At 46.9% G+C, this 22,121-nt stretch overlaps 1 protein-coding gene across 1 annotated transcript in view; it reads right to left on the bottom strand.

Annotated features, from left to right (window-relative positions):
• HECTD4 (HECT domain E3 ubiquitin protein ligase 4) overlaps window positions 1-22,121 on the bottom strand; it is a 57,005-nt gene that overhangs the window by 6,119 nt on the left and 28,765 nt on the right. Inside the window, exons 35-67 of the mRNA XM_066562325.1 lie at window positions 21,744-22,024; window positions 21,134-21,323; window positions 20,217-20,298; window positions 19,463-19,665; window positions 19,131-19,266; window positions 18,357-18,539; window positions 17,957-18,127; window positions 17,363-17,532; window positions 16,920-17,035; window positions 15,998-16,101; window positions 15,622-15,783; window positions 15,338-15,486; window positions 15,037-15,116; window positions 14,757-14,920; window positions 14,096-14,333; window positions 13,532-13,668; window positions 13,236-13,362; window positions 12,488-12,625; window positions 12,243-12,379; window positions 11,932-12,092; window positions 11,567-11,748; window positions 10,976-11,181; window positions 10,497-10,627; window positions 10,128-10,333; window positions 9,137-9,316; window positions 7,544-8,850; window positions 5,855-6,062; window positions 5,039-5,262; window positions 4,806-4,957; window positions 4,296-4,402; window positions 3,370-3,493; window positions 1,850-2,040; window positions 816-962 (exon numbers count right to left, since the gene is read on the bottom strand). Of these exons, the coding sequence (XP_066418422.1) occupies window positions 816-962; window positions 1,850-2,040; window positions 3,370-3,493; window positions 4,296-4,402; window positions 4,806-4,957; window positions 5,039-5,262; window positions 5,855-6,062; window positions 7,544-8,850; window positions 9,137-9,316; window positions 10,128-10,333; window positions 10,497-10,627; window positions 10,976-11,181; window positions 11,567-11,748; window positions 11,932-12,092; window positions 12,243-12,379; window positions 12,488-12,625; window positions 13,236-13,362; window positions 13,532-13,668; window positions 14,096-14,333; window positions 14,757-14,920; window positions 15,037-15,116; window positions 15,338-15,486; window positions 15,622-15,783; window positions 15,998-16,101; window positions 16,920-17,035; window positions 17,363-17,532; window positions 17,957-18,127; window positions 18,357-18,539; window positions 19,131-19,266; window positions 19,463-19,665; window positions 20,217-20,298; window positions 21,134-21,323; window positions 21,744-22,024 (6,494 nt within the window). The remainder of the gene's footprint in view (window positions 1-815; window positions 963-1,849; window positions 2,041-3,369; window positions 3,494-4,295; window positions 4,403-4,805; window positions 4,958-5,038; window positions 5,263-5,854; window positions 6,063-7,543; window positions 8,851-9,136; window positions 9,317-10,127; window positions 10,334-10,496; window positions 10,628-10,975; window positions 11,182-11,566; window positions 11,749-11,931; window positions 12,093-12,242; window positions 12,380-12,487; window positions 12,626-13,235; window positions 13,363-13,531; window positions 13,669-14,095; window positions 14,334-14,756; window positions 14,921-15,036; window positions 15,117-15,337; window positions 15,487-15,621; window positions 15,784-15,997; window positions 16,102-16,919; window positions 17,036-17,362; window positions 17,533-17,956; window positions 18,128-18,356; window positions 18,540-19,130; window positions 19,267-19,462; window positions 19,666-20,216; window positions 20,299-21,133; window positions 21,324-21,743; window positions 22,025-22,121) is intronic.

The following is a 22,121-nucleotide window of genomic DNA, read 5'->3' as shown; positions in this document are numbered from 1 at the left end:
ATTCCACTCATCCAGTTCCACCAAGGACACCTTCCACAGCCCAGGTTTCTCCAAGTCCCACCTATTTGCTCCTCCTGTTTTTTGGAATAAGTGCACTGGGATGAAATACTGATGAACACAATTCCAATGTTCTATAATTAGATCCCAGCAACTCCACCACAATCTCTGTAAATAGGAACATTTTGCCAAATAGCTTTCAGGAGTCTGAGATGTTTTGACAGTAAAGCTACTGGCAAGAAATGATAAAAAATAGGGCTGTGACACTGCCCCAAAAATATATTTAATACCTCATATCTCTGTGAAGAGAAATCTCTGAATATTCCTCACTCCCCCACACTGGTTCAGGAGTGGCTTTTTTCCAGCAGGGCCAATACAGAAAACTCCTTTCACACACTGACACCCCTGGTGCATTCTGTATATCATCTTCTTCAGAAAACAAAACTGGACAATGTCATGCCCCAGATCTTGGGGTTTTTTGGTGTCTAATGAAGGCTGTAAAAATACTCTGGTACATTTGTAGCATTAGCTACAAGAAAAGATCAAGAAAATGCTCAAACAGGAAAGTCCTGAGACTTTCACCTGACCTGCTTGTTAACTAACAAAGTTCTGATTTCTGGATACTCCCAAGAGGATAAAGACCCACAGACACAGAAGGTGGAACAAATTCCTCTGCGGGTGTGGTGTCATGAGGATAATCCCCCTGTGCTTTAAAAGCAAATCAAGAGAGAAGTGCCCTGTGGTCAGTGCCCTGTGGGCAGTGCCCCTCAGAGGTGCCCCGTGGGGTCAGTGCCCCGTGGGGTCAGTGCCCCGCTGACCTTTGGCCTCCTGCAGCAGGGCAGCGATGCTGTTCCCGTACATCTCGCTCTGGCGCAGCTCCACCAGTGGCAGGAAGAAGGTCTCCAGGGTGGTGTTGAGGGACTGCAGCAGGGCAAAGCGCAGCCTCAGGCTCTCCACGGGGACATCTGCACAGGGAAACTCCCAGTCAGGGACAGGAACAGATCCCTGTTCCACCTCCTGCAAACCCCAGCAGGTTTGGTCCAGGAGCCACACAAAGCAGCCCCTCTGATCCCTGTGCTGAGGATGCAGGAATGCTCCTTCCTGGATCTTCAGTCTCTCGGTGTGAGTCCAGAATCTCTCATTATCATGGAACTTTTCTCCTAAAGTGCTTAGAACTGGATTTAGGTGACTAAAATCTGTGGAAATCCAGCCTTCCTTCCCCTACAAGCAGAACCCTCCAGGTATTTCCTGCTCCAGCCTGTGCTGGAAACTCTGCTTGGAGAGCAGGGAGCAGCTGCACTGCATCCCTGACTTTGCCCAAGCACTCACCCAAAGAGAGAGAAGATCCAGACCCAGCACTCCCCTCAACCCACCAAGCCCCCAGCCTGTCACAGACATCTTTTATGAAAAATCCTTTCCTTAGGATTTTTCCTCCTGAGAAGCTGAGAGGCCTCAGGAGCAAAATGTAAACATTGATTATCTGCTGCTGTGGAATGCAGCAAGTAGATCTTTGATTGGGCCATGTTGATTGTTTCTAATTAATGACCAATCACAGCCCAGCTGGCTCAGACAGAAAGTCCGAGCCACAAGCCTTTGTTATCATTATTTCTTTTTCTATTCCTTGCTAGCCTTCTGATGAAATCCTTTCTTCTATTCTTTTAGTATAGTTTTAATATAATATAGATCACAAAATAACAAATCAAGCCTTCTGAAACACGGAGTCAGATCCTGGTCTCTCCCCTCATCCCAAGACCCCTGTGAACAGCGTCACACCCAACCTCCAAAGGAACACCAGGAGCGCTCCCAACTCTTGCCCTGAAAAAACCCCTCTATGCCAAGCACCCAGACATACTCAGGAGGCAGGAAATCCTGGGGTCTGCTGCATCAGCTGGGTCCAGGTACACCTCGTGGGGGTGCAGGCGGGCGGGGGTGATGGCCAGGTGGCGGCACAGGCGGTTGATGTACTGCACCAGCGCCACGTCCATCTCCAGGCTCCACTTGCGCGACGCCTTCTGCGCGTGCCGGGCGTCGATGCAGGCGCACCTGGAGGGGGACAGGGCACAGCTGCTCACTCACAGGGACAACCACACCTGGAGCACACCTGTGTCAGGACCCAGGACATCCCTCTGGCCGTCCTGAGCAGCCAGGAGCCCTGCCAGGGGGCTCAGAGACCCTGGCACAGAGCCCAAAATGCCCCTGTGGGTTTGATTATGACCCGTGGAGCAAGTTACCAACCTTAGATGGAGATCTGCAAGCCACGACAAATTAAGAAGAATGATAGTGAATTTATCACAAGGTGAAAAAAGAGATTTGGGGGTTTTTAGAATGGGGGTATGATGGAGGGATCTGGGCATGTCCAGCCTTTTTTCTTCTTCTTGGCCTCCATCTTCTGCTGTGATGTTGGCACTTACAGATTGGTTTAGAGTAGAAGCTCACTGTCTAACATAGGTGATAGGTATTGGAAAGTAATTGCAAACATTGTGTACGTAGTTTTTAGTATAAAGACATAACACTGCCCTGGGGGCAGGCAGAGTGCCTGGAACTGTCCTGCTGGATGGACCTCGGCAGGGCAGGAGAAAGAATTTTATAGATAAGGAACAATGAACAACCTTGAGACCAAGAAATGAAGAGCCCTGACTCCTTCTTCAAGTGTTGGGCTGGGAAAAGGGACTTCCCAACTTTTCTCGGTGTCACTCTGACAAGCTGGAGATCCCAACACACCTGGAGTAGAAGCTGGTGCCCTGCTCTTCACTCCCCTTTCCTTGAGCAGAGCTGTTCCATGACAAGAATCCCAGTGTGAGGCCAAGAGCTGATTCATCAGCCACTTCTCCTCACTGGTATTAAATAATTAGGCACAAAGGCACTGCCTATTAAGCACTCTTAGTGCACTATCTCCTCTGGAGATGATAAGGGGCAATTAGCCTATGGCCTGACACAGGCAGATAAGGAGAATTCATTTAAGGGACTTTCTTCCTCTACAATATTAAGAAATTTAACAGTCCCTCTTCTAAAGCATTTCTGACCCAGTAACAACCCTGCCAGTTAAACAATGACCCAGTGCACTGGCTGGGGAAGGAAACCAGGGACAGACATGGAGCTACAGCTCCCTTCAGGAAACTTATTATGCAGCTTGGAAGCTCTAAAGGACACTGGGGCACATCTGATTTTGTCAGCCATGCTGTGCACAAGAAATCAGGACCTGCATTTGGACAGCACGTGACTTTTAAAATGTATTTTGAAGAAATAACTGATTTCCCTACAGGCCTTGCAGCCATGGATGGAAGTGTTAAAGCTTCCTGGATTAGGAGCACTTGGGATCAGGTGAGCACAGTGAGTAAGTGTCACCTCCTCAGAGAGGTTTGCAGGCTGTACCTCTCGAAGTGCAGGTCGTAGCCACAGGACAGGATGGCTCTCCACACGCTCCGGATGTCCTGCTTGGAGCGGTCCACCACGAACCGGTGAAATCCATCCAGGGTCAGGTACTTCTCCTCAGGAACTGCCACCAAACATGGACCAGCAAAGAGTTCATGACTTGCCATGGAGTTCTCACCCCAGCAGGAGCAGGAGGTGGCTGCTGCCAGCTTCCCCCTGCTGTCCCATCCCACCATGGACCCTTTCCCAGGGAGTTCCATCTATCACACACTGGTCAGGTCCACCTCAGTCAATGGCACCTTCTCACTGTCCTAGAGGGCTCAAACCCCCCTCTGCTCCTCTGGAACACCTCCCTCTAACCCTACTTGGCTGGATGCTGAAATTCCCCTTTTCTGAGCTAACCTGGCACTTCCTGCTAGGAAGAAGGGAGTCCAAGCTCATGTCTGCTCACTCTTCCACCAGACCAAAGCTCTGAGCACAACCCCTCTCCCCCCTGGCTGTGCTGTCTCCTCCAGAAGTTCTGAGCTATCTCAATCATCTTTTAAATCCAATTTCCCACTTGTAACTGAAGAATTTCCCAATATAAATTGAGAAGCACAATTAAAACCCACCCAGTTCAAGTCCATAATATCCCAAACCCTCACTACACCAAAGCCTTGGAACTACATCCCACAGGAAGTTTTCTGTCTGGTTTATTGACATGCCCTACACACTGCTGCAAGAACTGTTTGCTCTCACACTGATGGGCCCAGATTCACAGAGATACAAATAAAAGCAGCATTTTAAATCACAATTAAAAAAAAAATGTAGTTAGGCTTGCTAGAAATAAAGACAAAGCAAATCAATCATGAAGTCATATAAACATGTCAATAATAAAAATATTTTTCTAGGATAAAACTAGAAAAAAAATTCTCTGCAGCTCCCACCTTCCTGTTTCTTAGTGGGAGACTTCTCAGGGTCCTTCTCCTCAGGTTTGCTCTTCTCAGGAGATTTGGGCTTTACCGTGGGCTTCTTCTCACTTAAGGCTGTTCGGCTAAGGGACAAAGTGGGTGTTAGGATCAAACGTTTTCTTTCATTTGTTCACAGGATCCCAAAATTGTTTGGAAGGATCCTAAAGCCCATCCAGTCCCACTCCTGCCATGGATTACTCCAAACCCTGTCCAACCTGATCTGTGTTTTGGAGTAAGTGCACTGGGCTAGAACACTGATGAACACAATTCCAACGTTCTGTAAACAGATCCCAACAACTCCACCCCAATCTCTGGGAAAAGAAACACTTTGCCAAATAATTGCCAGAAATCTGAGATGCTCTGACATTAACAGCACGTGTTTCCTCGTTCCAACACACAGAAGCACAGAGGGATGGGGGATAAAAACCTGGATTTGTACAGTGAAATCCAATATTCCCCAAGTGCCACAGGACTGAGGACACCCACCTGACACTGTTGAGCATGGACTTCTCCTTGGTGGGGGGTTTGGTGACCGGGCGCTTGGTGCTCACCACCTTCACCGGGTGCTGCTCCTTGCCTGCCTTGTTGTACTTGCTCTTGTCAAATTTGGGCTTGGGAACTCCGTATTTCCTTAAAATCTTCCAAGACAAGAAGTGAATCATCACCCAGTGCTTTCAAGTGACACCAGAAGAGGCTGAGAAGAGCTGTCAAAGCCCTACCTGGGTGAGCTGGTCCTCCAGCACCTTCTTGGGAGGGCGGACGTTGGTGAAGAAGACGTGGAGGAGGTTCCCAGGGGTTTGGGAATTGATCTGCTCCTTGCTGAGGTAAATGTCAGCCACCTTGATGGGCTTGGCTGGGGTCAGGCTCAGCATTTGTTCCGAATGGACACAGCTTTTAAAGATCTCTGTGAGAACTTCCCGAGCACCTGGGACCAGTTTTTCACCTAATTAAAATAAAACCAACAATTTGGTACAACATACCGTGAGAACTGGTTAGAATTTGAAATGTGAAAATAGATTTTGCATTCAGATAAAATATTTTGCTTTGACATGGAAAATCACTTTTACAAGGGAAAAAAAAAATCACTCCTGCTCCTTCTGCACCCCATTAAACACAGAGAATTGGCCACATCCTGTAATTATTACTTGAGGGAGTAGTGGGGATGAAAAAAGCAGCTTATTTATTATGCCAGGATAAAAATTGTTGTGCAGGCAGACACCAACACCCATCAACTGAACTAGCAGTCAAACTTATTTCAGTGGCTATTTTCTAAAAAAAAAGTCCCTAAAGAATTTAATCAATAGTTTTTTGTGTGGATGAGGAGTGTTTATTTATTTATGATTTATTTGATTAGCTGGGTGGACAACTGAGCAATGTTCAGCTTGCAAATAGCCCCTGGAGGGATAAATCTTACTTTGGAATTTCTCCCTGGCTTGGTGTCACTCCTGATTTATACTGAACCAAGGAGAGTCTGAGCCCTGTTCCTCCCCCAAATGCTGAACACAGGAGGGATTTGGCAATATCAAACCACCTACCTTTTATTGACTTATCATTGAAATAATCTTCTAGTGCTGGGCTCCCCTGGGTGTCAAACAAACTCTGATTTACAGTGGAAACAGTTAAAATCTCTTCAGTTGACATCTCCATGAGCTCATCCTCCCCATCCAGGCTGGACAAGCCAATGAGGTCACTGCTGTTGAAGAGGCTGGCTCGGATTTTCTCTATTTTAGCTCTTGACCTTATCTGTACAAATAATGAAATTAGTTCACAGCAATTCTGAGAAAACAAATTCACTTCCATTCAGAGGAATTTGGAGTTTAAGCTTCCACACCCCCCCCCCCATTCTGATAATCATTATTGCTTCTCTTCTCTGCTGCATCAATAATTTGATGCCAAAATTCAGGTTCAGACTAGAAAAGATCCTTTCTGAGAGCCCTGAAATGCTCATGCTGGGATAACCAGGCACAGCTCTGGTCCAGCTATCCCATTTCTCAGGCTGGAGGCAGCCCCTGGGAGCAGCAGGGAGGAGCTGAAGGTGCCAGCCAGGTAAGCTGGCACTGTCTGTAACTCTGCTGCCCCTGCCTCAATTCTCCACTCTGAAAAACCTCAATTAGCACAGGCTTTGAAGCCTCAGCTACACAGACTGGGAAGGGGAACAGCAGCTTCCTTTGATTCCCAGAATAACCACTACCAGAGCAGCTCCAGACTTCCAGACTTGGAATAGTTTCCATGTGAACACTCTGGCAGCTTTCTCTCCACACTTAATGCTTTATTTCAATGATGTCTTCACGTCAATTAACAGCTCAAGAATAGGAACTTGCAGAGTTTTCATCTGAATAAGCTGATTTTCTTCTAAAAGAGGAACTGATACAATCCCAGACGATACAAAAACACCTCTCTCCATTCCCAGGCTATCAGGAATGGCTGTGCTTTTGGAAGCTTATGATAAATTTCCAGCAGGCAATCTGTGGAAGCAGCAGAGAGGGAGGTTCTTGTGTAGAGCTGAACACCTGGACTGACCCAGCACTGATGGCAACCACCCACAATGCTTTTAAAAATTAATCTGGAACCAGACAGCAACAAAATTTATCATCTCCCCTAAAGTAGCTTCATAGAGAAATCCATAGGTGGTTCAAAATAGGTGAAAAGGTACTGATTAAACATTAAATAATTGCATTGTGGGTCAAACCAGAAGGGCCCCAATCTCTAAATTCATCTCAGCAGTGGCCACAACAAATCTTAGAGAAAGGCACATGAAAGGGCAAATTAATTGATCTTTCCCCTGACATGTTCCCCAACCACTGCAAAGCAGTTTAAACATTTCCTCAGTTGGAAGCTGCACTGGCTGCTGTGCTCCACAGCTACCAATCCTCCAGGAATTTAATCCCTTAAGAGTTCATTTATGGCCTTGGCTTCAAAAGCACTCTGTGAAAATGAACTCTACAAGCTGGAACACACAGGACTTCTTCCCTACTTCCTTCTGTTCTCCACCTGCTGCTGGATCACTCCACTACTGGGTCCCCTCTGTCCTTTGAGAGACAGGGATTGTTCCCAAGACTGGGAATGCAGGAAAGGGAATTCTGTGCTCCTTGGCTTGGACAGGATGGCTGAGAACTCCCAGTTTCCCAGACTCTTAGACATCCACTGACCATGGAAAAAGCCAGTTCCCAGAGTGAGATCCCGTTCTCCCAAAACCCCTGGCTCCAGAGGCCCCTCCCTGTTACCTCCACCACAGCGAAGCCCTTGATGGGCCGTGCCAGCAGCGGCTGATTGTCCAGAGATGTCACCGTGTACATGGAGCCCACGTCCGACACCGACGCCGTCTCCACGTTGTCCAGGGGCTCCCCGAGGCTGCCCAGGCTGCCCAAGCTCCCGGTGCTGCAGTGGGAAAGATCCAAGCTCTCCTGGCTGGACACCACGTGGGGCTGCTCCAGCAATCCGGGTGGGATGGGCAGCTCCAGCCCCGCCTGGAACTGGTCCCCGGAGATGTCGCTGACGGTGCGGGACAAGCCCTGGGAGCTGCACAGGGAGGCCTGGCTGGTGGAGGCCGAGGCGCTGACGCTCATGGCGGGGGTGACGCTGCTGGAGCTGCTGATGTCCAAACTGTCGGCGCTGCTGGAAACCGTCGGCTTTTCCAGCTCCGTCCTGCACTCTCCTCCTTCCGCTTTGTCCTTGGTTTTTTTGGGATCCTCTTCCTGCAAGGGGATGTAGATCTCATCCTTGAAGACCCCCCCGTGGGCGTTGCAGGCTTTCCTGATGGCGTTCCTGACGGTGCCCTCCTCCAGGTGCGTGGGGATGCCGGAGATGACGAGCAGGCGGCTGTGGGCCGTGGGTCCCACCAGGGCCTGGCAGGCGTCTGCCACGGCATCGTTGGTCACACCCAGTCCTTGGGGGTCCTTCTTTGTCAGGTGCCTGAGGATTATCAGCAGGGTCAGAGCTCTGTGGAACCACAGCATGTCCTCAGGCTTGCTGCCCCCGATGCTGAGGAGCGCCGCGTCTGTCTCGGCCGCCCTGGATGAAGCCCTTTTCCCTGAAGATGAAGTTTTTTCCCGCTTCATTTTGACTTTTTTCCTCTTGGACAGCAAGCTCGGGCTCTGTGGTGTCTGCCCTGGGGAAGATGAGGATGAGGAGGAGGAATCACTGAGATTTGGGGCGCTGGTGGATGAGATCACATTGGCTGTCACGCTCATGTTGATGGGCAAGGTGACTTCTGCCACAGCCAGGCACACTTCCATCAGGGCATGGAAGTACGTGGAGAATCTCCCCTGGTCGGCCACTCCAACCCCAGAGCCACCACAGGCATTCCCAGACACCCAGTTCTGGGTTTCCTCATCGTAGAGCTTGTGCAGCTCTGACTGCAGGGCCATGAGCATGGCCAGGCAGGGGTTGAGCTGCAGGGCGATGGATGAGGACAATCCTGCTGGATTCTTCTTCTGCTCCAGGTTGTGGATTTTGCGAAGCAGCTCGGCCAGGAGGTGAAAGATCAATTCCTTCACACATGCTGCCATGTCAGTTGTCCAGAGGAAGTTGCCTGTGTGAGGAAGGCAAGGCATGGCAGTCAGCAGTGTTTCACCCTTAGCAGAAAGTAACATTTCAAAAGCACCAGAAAAGTGAATTTCAACATCATGGCAGCAATAAGAAAGACGGGAAGGTTACTCCAAGAATTGCAAATCAACAGAAAGTTTCTGGAGTTTGAAGAAAATTTCATTACAGTGGAAGAGATCAGAAAATTCCAACTGCACGTTTTGTTTCCTGAACTCTTCACCTGAGCCAGCACATTATCAGTGCTCATTACTAAGGAAATACTCCATTCTCACCTAAAAATTCCACTACTTGCAAGAGAACTGAGGCAGGAATAGTATCCAGTTCATCTTCAGATTTTCCATCCCCATCTTCTAATTTCCAGGTTAAGAGCTGTTCTGTGAATGCCATTGCCAGGGGGAATTCCAGGGGGAGGGAATGCAAGACCAGTACAGCTCCAGGAGGAGGAGACACTCCTAAGCAAAAAGGTCCAAGAAAATCCTTATCATGATTCTGAGCATTGATAAAGTAAAAGTAGTAACATTTAGGATCTTTTCAAGGCTAAACTCCTGTTAAGTGAGAATTTTCTCTGTAGCACCTTGTAATACACAAATAGGAATGTTTCTCTATATTGATAAGTTAATATAATCTGTAATTATAAATGTACGGAGAACACTTTATTCACACAAAGAAACAGAATAATTTTGAGCCTGAACATACCTAAATATACAAAAAGAACCTGCCCCAAAATCCTTTATTTCTGTCTGATGCGTACTGAAAACAACATCAGCAGAAGAACTTAAGGATCTCCAAGGGGAAGTTTTAAGGACTCACTGCACCCAGTCACCTTCACTGCTGTAAATCCCACTGTCTCTCCCCCTGGGCAAGAGTAAAAAGAATATTAATAATTCTTCTTGCTGGAATGACCTAAGTATTGCTACACTATTACTCTGTGGATAAGAGGGTCCTACAAACACCTAAAAAAGCAATAAAAAATTACTCTCCACCTGAAACAGCTCCTCAAACACCAACACTGCAGAAATCAGTATTTTGAACAAAATATTTGAAATACACTGCTGGGTGAACTTCTGGAATACAAAAATCAGAATCACATGGTTGCCAGTGGTTATAAAACCAGTTTTTTTTGGTTCCTTGAACAAAAATCCTGTCCCATCTGCTGCTAGGACTGGCGACCACACGGGAAGGTGCTGCAGAAGCCATAAGGAAACTGCTCTGAGCCCTGAGAGCACAGTGAAGGCTCTTCCCTGGTGCAGTGGCTGTGCTCACCCAGCTTGATGTGCACCCTGTCCGTGGGGGTGATGACAGCTGGGTACTGGTTGGTGGTGGGGGGCGGCGTGAGGCCGGTGTTGGTGGGGGAGGCGTCGCGGGGGTAGCACACGGCCTCGATCAGGTTCAGCTGCCCGTTCCTCTTCACCTTGTGCCCCAGCCCATAGACCAGCACCCGAGCCCAGGGGGCCTTGTACAGGGATGAGCTGGGGAAACAGCAGCACAGCTTGGTTAGCCTCAAACCAGCTGGAAAATATCCCAGCCACCCCTCAGAGTAAGTCTCGGAGAAGAGAAAACTGAAACAAAATAAAAAATTGCATCCCCAGGGCTGCAGGCTCAGACCCAGCCTTGCCCCTCTCCATGACTCACTCTTTTCGGAACCCAGACTGACTTTCCTTGCAGGACACAATCACAAAGGCAGCCCCAGGGAAATTCACATCCATGTTGACCTTGGATTCAGAAATTGGGAATTCTTCAGCGGGAAATTGTTCTGGCGCCGCCTGCAACAGGACAATTCATCATGAGAGATCCCAAACAGCAGCAACCTCCTCCCTCTTCTTTATTTATCTTCTTTATTTATAGAGTGCTCTATACACTCTATAAATAAAGAAATACAGCCAATGTATTTAATTAATTGCAAATTATGACACAGTGGGAGGCCACTTAATTTTAATTCAATCCAGAGCATTGCTACAGCTTCTGTTTTCAGTGTGCCCACTACCAGCAGGATAACAGAACCCACCCAGAGAAACAATTCCCTGTGAGGGACAGCATCATGGAAATTCCAACCACAGAGAGAACAAGGGCTCCTGAGAAGGGAACTGATGAAACATGATTGAGTATTTTACCTGCAGAAAGGAGCAGATCTGTTTGGTGAGGTCCAGCAGACTCTCCTCTCCCTGATGCAGTGTCCGAGTGATGGCCACAGTGAGCCACTCCCTGATGGCCTGGGAATTGCCCTGGTAGAAGAGGTCTGTGGCAGCACAGGTCTGGGAATGGATGCAGTGCTGCAGGGACTGGGCCAGGAGAATGGAGCTTGAGCTGATGGTTCCATCTGGAATAACAAGGAAAACAGCACAAATTTGAAGATCGCTCCAAATGTTTACATAGCTTGGGTAACAAAAGCTGTAAAACACCTGGAAGATTCCAAATCTCTGTTTTCAAGTGGAAAACTCCTTGCCTAAAAGTCAGCAGGAGAAAGGACCCACCCAGGCCCAGCCCTGTGGCTGGGGTGGCCCCTCCATGCCAACTGTGCCCCTCACCAGCCTCAGCCCAGCCCCTGGTGAGGGCAAACCCAGAGCTGTGGGATCACCCCAGCTCATTCTTAATACCATCATTATTAACCAGCTAATAAAGAAATACCAAATCCATTATTTTTTTTTTTTGTCCCCAGAAAAATACTGCATTAAAGAAGAGCTGGGACAAAACCAAGTGTTTACCAGGAAGAGGTGGTGCAAGAAGCTGGTTGGAGAGCAGCTGCAGGTGCTCCAGGGTGATGTCCCGGATGGCAGGAATGTGGAACAGCCGGGTGAACATGTGGGGAGATTTGGGAGCAAAAATATTGAGCAGAGCCATGCGACAGTAGAGCTTGGCCAGGGCAGCTTCACTCCTCAACAGCTCCCTAGGGAACACAAACATTAATCCTATTAATTCCTTAGCATTAAATCCAACCATGAAAATAAGATTTCAGAAGTTTGTACATCTTAGAACAAAGCTGTAGCAGGTAACTGCACTACAGGAAATGCTCTTCAGCTGATTCAAATGCAGGTAATGAAGTGCCTTGTAACCACATCTCTCTTTTCACCTGTGAATTTGGATGTTGGTGTTATCCAGGGTGACCAATCCATTGGTTGCAGTCCTCCTGTACCCTGCAGGTGGCCTTTCCAACATGTCAATGGGATACCAGTACCTCACCAGGACCCCCTCACTCCTCAGATAGGTCTCCACTTGGACCAGTTCATTCACCTGCAACACCAAACCCAGCACTGTCAGTAACACAGTAATTAAACAACATTTTTCCTTCCAAGAGAGCCCCAATCCAGCATCCTGAGCAGCTTTTGCTCCCAGCTGTGTGATGCTGATCATCCAAAGTCCTCCCAGAGTGTCTTTACTCACCGAGTCCACATCCAGGACAACCCCATGAAGACCAAATGTCTTCAGCATGCCCCGAATGGCAAATTTGGGCAGAGCTGTTCCTACAGCACTGCTGGTGACGTTGTTGCTGTCAGGAGAGCGAGTCACCACGGTGAGACCTGGCAGAAAGGGACACCACTTGGAAGGTGTTTTCCTCAGGTGACAATTAGATCCCAAAAACCCCTGAGCTTTTCTTTACCCCTCAGGATCCGCTGTGCTGCCCTTACCTTTCCGTACTTTATCAATTGTGAATTTGTTTGCTTCATCTTTGATATCCTCGATGGTGGGAAGGTAGAGATCCCTTGGGATGCCTCCATTTTCCTCATACAGGAACTCCACAGTTTGCCTTGCTATATCAACCATTCCTGCAAGACAGGAGGGAGTGCAAGCTATTTCCCTCAGCCACCTGAAATAAGTTCCTATTCTCATTAATATCCCAAGCAGGTGAGTTTGCCAAGTACTTAAATACTCTCTCAGTCAGGCTGAAGGATGGAAATGGGAAATTTTCCTCAGGAAGTCTTTCCTGAGCTTCTCATGGGGGCTCAGAGTTCCTGCCTTGATCTTAATGTGACTTTCCCACAAACACATTGTCCTGCCAGAGCTGAATCCTACAAAACTCCTACATCTCCCTTTGTTATTACTTCAACCTAAAAAGTTTTGCCTTGATAGTCACAGACAGAAAATGCACAGATATATAGTTTCTTCCCAAGCTATTATTCCAGAATGTTTCTGCATCCACATCACAACAAATTCTGTCACTATTTCTGAAACCATTTTCTCTATTTAAATAGTCAAACACAGTAAAAGTGTTAAAGAAAATGCATGAGCACAAACCAAATTCTAAGCACTGGAGGGAAACAGCAAGTGATATTTAAGTTTTCCAGCCCTGAACACAGTAAAATATGAAAGAAACACAGCTGCTCTCAGACTTGCTGCACATCACAGAGAACAACATGCATGGAAATAAATACATACCTAACTGTAAAGCTCCTTTAATCTGATCCAGCCCAGACTTCCTCTCAGCCTCATTACGGAATCTTCTTCTAATTGTAGGGAAAACTTTGGTTTCCCAGGCTTTGACCAAGAGGGCATAGTGATCCTCCTACAAAGACAGAAGTGTTTTAGAACACCGAGAAGTGAAAAGTTATCAGCAGTTATATTTTTGTTAGGGAAGCAGGAAGAACTCTTGCATGGCTAAATTCAAAATCTAAATGACAAGATCTGATTTTAGGCTATAAGTTAGAGGAGGCAGAGTTTGCCATGTTCCTCACCCTGGGAATATCATCGTCGTCATCATCATCACTTTCATCATCTGCAATAGGAGGGGGATGAGGATCAGGGCCTGAGGTGATAAAGTTCTCATAGCTCAGCTCCATTTTATAGTGGCAGGATGTGTCACTGTCATACTCTGCAAGACACAGACAGAAGTAATGAGATGATAATGCATGCAAAGACATCCCATGAAATTGGAGATATACAGCACTCCACGTTCTCCAATCAGGGGGTGGGAATGCAATTCCTTTTGACACAGCATAACCAATTGGCTGATCCAATCCACCATGACATCCTATTGTACCCCAAGCCCTAATGAGATAATTTCTCATTGAAGCTGCGTTAATTACGAATAATTTATGTATTCACACAGAGGCAGACCAAAGAAGATGGCTTTAATTGCCTTGTCTAAAATCAGATAAACACAGCTCTGACTTGTGGCACTGCCCCACCTAAACAAGCACTACTTAAAGCCTAAAGACTGCAGCCAGGCTGGGTTTAAATCCTATTTCCTTGCTTGGCATTTCTGCTGGGAGGGCTTTAAAGAGCGAATGTCACTTTACGTTGCTGAGCCGTGGCGACGGCGGCGATCCTGCAGGGGGGCCCGTGGGTGCCAGGGTCGGAGGCGATGCTGGTGCCAGCGTCATTGTCACTGTCAGAGGCCATGGCAAAGGGCAAGGCCTCGAAGTTGGCACTGATCTCCTCGGCCAGGTCCAGGCACAGGTCGGCGGCGTTGCGGTGAGCCTGGCCCTCGGCGTAGGCGAACGGCCGCGAGCCGAAGTTCGCCCGCACCTTGGTGTTCTGCAAAAGGAGGCAGGGAAGCTCTCAGATGCTGCTCTGAGCCATCACTCTGCCCCAGGCAGGAGCTGACCACACCTCCCTGCCACCAGGATCCCCAGCTGGCACTCTGGGAAAGCTTCAAGCTGCTGAAGACACTTTGAACCTGGGTGCTTTGAAGCAAGGCTGCTGCTGGCCAGGAATGCTAAGAGAGGAGCTCCTGGCATGGCACAGGGCATCCTGCCAGGCCAGCTGCACACTGCTGGGCTAATGGGCAAAATAATGACACAACACATGCACCTGGGAGGCCTAATGAACACCTCACTTAGCCAAGAAAGGGAAAAACTATCAGTTTGCTTTTCTACACAGCAAAGGTTCAATATTTTCTATCGTGTTTTTAGTATTTCTGGAAGTATATTAAGGGACATATTTCTGTTACACACTTGCCTTTTTCTGAATGTGCACAACTGGCCACATTCCACCAGACACATCCTCTAGGTAGGGCACAAGTCTCTGCCCACAGTATGTGAAATAAACTCTGCCCTTTGCTGGCTGCCCTGGAGGAGGGGGAGTTCCTTCTGTTCTTTCCCATCCAATTCCTGCTACATCACCTGAGAAAAACACAGTCATATAAAGGATTTCATCAGTTTTCTCATCCAGCATTCCCCTGACATGCAGAGGATTTTCTGATGGAGCGGAGAAGCATTTTAGCCATGCTTTCACATACCAGGGGAAAGAGTCACATCCAGTCTGACACTCTTCCACTGCAGCAGGCTGGAGCCATTGTAATGCACTGCTCGCCCATTGCTGAGGGACAACAAGGACACAGTGAGCCAGAGCACTGAGCCAGAGCAGGATCACCACCCACCAAAGCTGTGATACTCAAAAGGCAACTCAACCCTCCTGATTTTGCAAAGATATTCCAGTCTATTTCAGCATTCAATTCAATGTATTGCCCACTATAGCCTCCTTCCCAGCCTGCTGACAAATGTACAGAACGTGGTTTTTCATGTGCATCCCCAACCTACTTGTGGAAGAGGCAGGTGCCCACTGGGTTTGTCCAAGCCCCATCTCGTTTTTCAGCCTCTGTGGCAAATCCAAAGGAAACTATTGGCCCAGTGTCATCATCTGTGTCTCCATAGGAAACCACTTCAATTTCCCAGTAGAATGATGGTGCCTAGAAATAAAAATAATAACACATTTTAAGAAGTTATTTACAAAACAGAGTTTAAAGAAGCAATTTTCTTGCTTTTCCTTTTCATGCCCTGTTGGATGTTCAATGACAAAGTGCTGGAGAGCTGTGAGGTCTCACCTGTACTGGCACTGGGGAGGTGGCATAGATAAAGGTGCCCCGAGGAAGGCCCCCACCTGCACTGGGATCAGCCAGGAAGGTCACAGCAGTGAGGTGTGAGGAGAACATGCAGGCTCTCACTGGGGGGAACACCCTGGATGGGCTCCACGTGATTTCTTTGGGCTGCAGACACAACAGAGCAGTTTATTCTACCAATCACAATTCAAGTCACCCACTAAAATACAACCACACAGTTTATGAGGGGCACATTTAATCCAACTCCAACAAATCACACCCCAATAGAGAAATTCCCATGAAATATTTCAAGGATGCTGCCCCCAGTTTGGGCAGCAGCAGCAGCAGGGGGTTCTCCCAGGGCAGAGGACACTGTGCTCACCTGTCTCCTGTCTGCTTGCAGGGGAGGAGGAGGGGGCCGAGCACAGTCGCGGTACAACATCCGTAACCTCTCACACTGCATCTCCACAACCACCAGCCTCTCCCCTGCAACAACAACCCACAGCAGGCATCAGCCTCCAGCTGCTTCCTCCAGTCCAACAGAGCAATCTTAGCTCAGAAATAAATACAGTATTTTGCACTTTGAGGAGGTTTGATCAGCCTTACTTACCTAAACAAAATTAAGGGTAAAATGTAACACATGCAAGTATTTTCTCATGTTTAATTTATATCTGGTTTGCAAAGACACTGTTATGTTCATTAAGATGTAAAGTTTGTTTTAGTGAACAAGTTTATGGCCCAGCAAAGGGAGGAAAGCAAAAAAAAAAAAATTATATTTACTATCACAAAAATCAGTCCTTGCTCTTTGACACCTAAATCTCTTGGATCCCACCCTTCACTTCAGCCACTTCTTCTCTGGCATGTTCCTAAAAACTTGTCCCTGAACTAAGATTTCTGCTGGGCTCAGTGCTTATCCCTAAACAAGGAGACCTCAAGGATCAGGAATATAACAAAGCATTGCAAAAATCAGCAAAAAGGTCATAAAAAGAAAACATACAGATGATAACATCAAGGAATGCAGAGTAGAATATGCTGGAACCAAGGAAAGTGGAGAGTGCAGAAGAAAACCAGCACTTCCTTCTTTGATACAGAATAATCCTGTTGTGGCCTAAATGAATGCCTAATGTTTAGTGATTTAGGCTGATTATTAGCTGCTCTTCCATCAGCAGCTCTGCAGCTGTGACAAGACACTCTGTCCTGTGCCAGTTCCTAAACTCAGGGTAGCTGGAGGAGAAAACACTGAAATGATTTGAAAGCTGCTCTGTCTCTGACCTGAACATGCCAAGAAGGTGTTGGCTACATACCAGGGCTGCACTCCTGGGCCACCAAATTCAGAACTTCTACAGCAGCTGGGCACTGTTGAATGAATTCTTCACAGAATGAGCTGTCTTCCAAGAGCTGAGCCATCACCAGGCATGCTCTGAACAGAAAAACAATACAGTTAAAGTATTACAAAGTGTGTGTGGAATTCAAAGCTGGCATTACAGTGGTGAATTCAAGGGTGGTTTAAAGGTGGGCTTAACCCTGGTTTTAGCTGGACCCTCCCCAAAGGCAGCTTTCCCCTGCTTCATAAATGGATTCAGTGAAGCATTTGCTCAGTGTGTTGCAGGGACACTCATGAACAACACCCAGACTCTTAACGGGAGCAAAGAGGAATTTGTGCAGCCCCTTGCTGCATACCCCCAGAGGAAGGGCACAAGAGCTCATGCAATTCCCTGGGATGTTTGTGCACAAAGGCAGGACCCACCTGGTTCTTATTTCAGCAAGGAGCCGGACCACTGCCATTACTGGGGTTGAGCCATCTCCTGTTGCAGGAAGTGAGGTGTGAATAGAGAGACTTCCCTCCTGAGGGAGCAACATGGACTGGACTGCCTGTACTACCTTCTCAGTAATGGACAGTTTATGAAGAGGCAATGCCTGATGGTGGGGGGGCACGGTAAAAAGTTAAATTCAAGTAGTTAGTTTCTAAGAAATGAGGGTGTTTTATTACCTGGAGTTAATTCTTATATTTTACTATCACAAAATCAGCACCAAACACCAATAAAAGAAAAATAAACAAAGCCCAAACCAAGCCAGAAATTAAGCAAAAAAACCTCCCACCCAGTATGCAACAGAATATCTTTAAGCACAAAAGATGAATATTTATGTTACTTGAATGAGAACTTAAACATATTGTTAATATATGCTTTAAAAAAAACAAAGGCAAACATTACAAATCATTTATAAGCAAAGATGAAACACTTTTTTTTACGTGCTGTAGATTAATAGTCAGTATGCTGCGACAGAAATAAAATCAAGAATCGAGATTATACTGAATATTGGATGTTTAAAACTCCCATACCTCAGATCTTGGAACACAGAGCCTAGATAATGGAATAGTTAAAGTGTCTGATGCCTGGGAGGTCTTTCTAGTGTCTATAGTGGTGGGTGGGAATTTGACCGTGGCTATACCTTCTTGCTCATTAATAGAGGCCACAACTCCAATGCTTCCTGCTATTCCTTTGCCTAAAACCTACAACCAAAGAAGAGCTGCATGAGATTGAAGGTGTTACAGGCAGGAATCAGTGTCTGACATCACACACCAACTGCACACACAAGCACAGGGGGGTGTTTTAGGACAGAAGCTCCACAAGCTGCTGTTCCACAAGCACATCCTGCTGCCAGGGATCCCAGTGCAGGGAAAACCTCAGGAGAGCAGCAATTCTCATCTAGGATATCCAATATGAACAGTGCTGAATTACCTGAACTTCAGAACCTATTTTAATTGTCTCCTTAAAGCCACCCAGAGCACACAGGGCAGCCACTGCCTGCCGAGCAATCCTTTGAAGTTTAGCCAGTTTCCTTCCACTGCTACTCCCATTCTCCAAAATGCTCTCTGCATATTTCCCCAGCTGTGGAATGTACATCAGAGCCCGAGACAGAACCTGAAGACAGAAGCAAAAATACCAGGGAACGACTTCAAAGCACAATTCCAACAAAAACCAATGCCCCAAGCCTGCAGCCCCCACAGTCTCAGAAGAATTATTTTTGTTCTTGAAGAGAATTATGTAACTCAGAATATTCCAAATTCTCTGAAGTGAGAAAGCCATGACCATTCCCTGGTAACTTTTAGGATAAAATACAATCTTGGCAGAAGTTTTTGCTGAGGATTTCACCTAAGGAATAGATTGGGTGCTGCAGGATTCAGAGGAACATAAAATCAATGTGTTTTGTTCCAGCCAAAACTTTGTGGCCCCAGAGGCCACAGCCAAGGCAGAATAACCTGACAGAAGAAAGGGAACTCCCCAACAAACAGCACTGTTAATGCCTGAAAAGAATGACAACACTTTATCTAATGATGGGTAAATTTTGAGTATTTGTCCCACCCTGAGACAGCTGAGAAGGGGCTGGGTCTGTCCAGCTCCACACCTGGTGTTTAAATCAGAAAGGAGCACCTCAGGCCTTGCTTATCGTTAGATTCCGTAACTACTCAACCCCCAGTGAGGAATGTGCCACTCATGGCTGTGTTTGCTCACTTTTTCAGCAGTTGTTGTCCAGATCTGGGCTGCATTGGACTCTGGGGCCATGAGCAGGCTGTGCAGCAGGGCAATCACCTCTGCTGCCATGCTGTTTGCCACGTGCCCGCTGATGAACGGCCTCACCGGATCCGTCCTGCCAGGAGACAAAGGCAATTGGACCATTCAGGTCAAAACCACAGAATGAAAAGAAGCTTCAAGTGTCAACAAGATAGACACAAAAATAAAGAAAAAGGAAGTTTTTCTTCCTTTTTCAGAACAGCCAGATTATCTTTGGGAGCACCACAAATATTGGTAGAGAGAAAAGCAGAATGCAGGCTAAAGGGATTTACCTGGCGAGCTCTGAATTCCTCTCCCTGCAGATGGAAGTTTGTGCAGTCTTCTTTTTGTCCCCAGTGGACAAGCCACTGGTGCTCTCTGGATTGACAGTCTCTATGGGTGGCCCCACACTCACTATCAGCCCAGATTGTGCCCACTTGGTTGCCTTTCTAAGAGCTGCAGCAGCTTCTTCTGTAATGACTTCACAGCAGCCACTCTGCGAAGGAAATTGCCATGGAAAGCAAATGTCAGATCTGTTTGGTCACTCTGCTCGTGTACAAGTGCTGGGAACACAGCAAAACCCCCTCCTGGGTGTGTGTTAGTCATAGACAAGCTCTGTCTCTTGCTTTTTATCATCTACAGAGAGATCAGGGGTAAATGCCCTGCCTTTAACATTCCATTCTTAAATTAACAGTTCAATTTCTCTGATCAAAAAGCCACCAATGAGTATTTCTGGTGCAAACACTCAAGAACATCTCTGGAAATAAGACATGAAATTTTAATTCAAGTGTGTGGCTTAAAATTTGCATTATCAATGTGCATTTAACACTTGAGAAAAGAGAACATCAAACCTGACCTACAATGGCTGCAGGAGGCATCAGCTGAAATTCTTTTTCATCATTTACCCCTGCATTTGATCTGTATTTACAGAGGTAAGTGATGAATAAAACAACATTTAACATTTTTAACATCAGTAAAACCCAAGAATTCTGCCTGACCACCAATTTTTAGGATGCTGAGCAATTCTTTAGTTATTTCTCCTCTTACTTTTGTCATGTCCCGATCCATCTTCACCACCTTCTCCATGTTGGCTCCAGTGCCCAGTCGGAATGGGCGACCTTCTGAGCTACTGTTGGAGGGGAAACAAAACACAGGAGCTTTGTTCTGACTGCTGGAAATCACAGCTGAGCTACACATTCCAATTCCATGTATTATGGGAGGTTTGAAAGGATTTGAAGCCACCTCTGCAGCTGAATGCTCAACAGCAAGAGAAATATGAGGCAGTTAAGGACATTCCCCATTTCCAGAGGGAATTTAATCCTATTGAATGCAGTTATTCAAAGCAATTTAACCCTTCCCCCCCCTCAGGAAGAAGCCTCATGAAATGGTTTTTATTGATCACAAATGCCCAGGGCTTCGAGTTCACCTTTCCCTTGTACCTTTTAGTGTAATTTTTAGAGTATGGATCCAGAACCAACTCAGGGAGAAGGGGAAGATGGAACAAATAACACAAAATGCAGGAGGTGACAGCACTGGCATCCAGTGATCCCTACATCCAGGTGGGTGCTGAGAATACTAAAGAATCTTTAATAGCAAATTAGTGTCCAGCTTATGCATTATTAAAGCAGTGCTTTTAAAGTCATTTTGCCTTGACAGTTCTATTTGTTAATCCTGCCCAGCCTGTCACACCATAAACAAGACAAATGATGTTCCATCAGAAACACTGTGTCTAAGTAGCTAATTTTTCATGAGATTGTTTTCAGACAGATGAAGAAGTTCCCACGTTCCTTTGCCTTATCTTATTGCTTTGCCAGTAAACACAACACACTGGGCAGACACTTTGTTTTCCCATTTACTCTTATATCTAGGAGTCTTTTTCTGCAGCTGCAGCACTGGAAAAAAAGGAGAGGATGAAGGGAATTGGCAAAATTGTTTCTAATTCCAATCCAGTGAGCTGAGATTACCTTAGTAAAGGCTGAAGGACTTCATGGGAGGACTGATCTTCTCTTTTATGGATAAAAATAGAGAGTTTACCATCCACTGCCTCACTTTCTTCTCCAGGATCTTTATCACCTTTTATGGAATTTTTAGGGCTGGCTTTTGCCAAGGTAGTATCTGGCTCAGAGGCAGTTGGAGAAAGGACTGTCTGGCAGCCTTGAAGCAGAAAGGAAAAAAGAAAACAAAGAAACACAACCATGAGTTTTCTTACCCTTGGAACTAATGCTGACACATCTGGGATGTGGCTGAAACATCACTGAGACACCCACTTTGGTCTGAGGCCAGGAAAATGAGGAGGCAGATGGAAAGGCACAGGAATATCCTGCTCTCAGAAATACCCCCCAGTGCTTGAGCTCTCTGTCAATACAAAAGCTCCTGGCACAGGGAGCCCAGAGAAGCTGTGGCTGCCCCTGGATCCCTGCAAGTGCCCAGGGCCAGGTTGGATGGGGTTTGGAGCAACCTGGGACAGTGGAAGGAGTGAAGGGGGTGGGACTGGATGGGCTTTAAGGGCCTTTTCATTCCAACATTCCGTGGAACAGGAGTCCCTTGGGCACAACACCAAAGAGCAGCTGGTACCTGGCACGACATAATCTGCCAGCTTTGCCAGCAGCAGGGAGGCAATCTTGGAGGCTGGGTCACTGGGATCATCCTGCTCGCTGTTCAGAGAGGGCACTGAGTAACTCCAGGGAGGCAATTCCACATTTCCACAGTCCTCAACACTCATGAGAGGCAGAGCAGCACGACACAGCTGCAGGATTATAAGCACCAGCTTGGGAGAAGGACGCTGATCCAAGAGAAGGGACAGAAGCTTGGACACACAGGCTGGCTGGCTCAGGATGGCTTTACCTATGTGACTCCTGAAAGGGAAAAGAACTTTCAAATTAAAACCAACTTCATTTATTATTTACAAGATTTATTAAAAGCAATTTCAGTGTCTGACAAAACATCTTTAGC

Source organism: Molothrus aeneus, chromosome 18, assembly GCF_037042795.1.
Source record: "Molothrus aeneus isolate 106 chromosome 18, BPBGC_Maene_1.0, whole genome shotgun sequence".
Lineage (NCBI taxonomy): Eukaryota > Metazoa > Chordata > Aves > Passeriformes > Icteridae > Molothrus > Molothrus aeneus.
The sequence above is the reverse complement of the archived record's forward strand: the minus strand, read 5'-3'. Positions and strand labels throughout refer to the sequence as shown.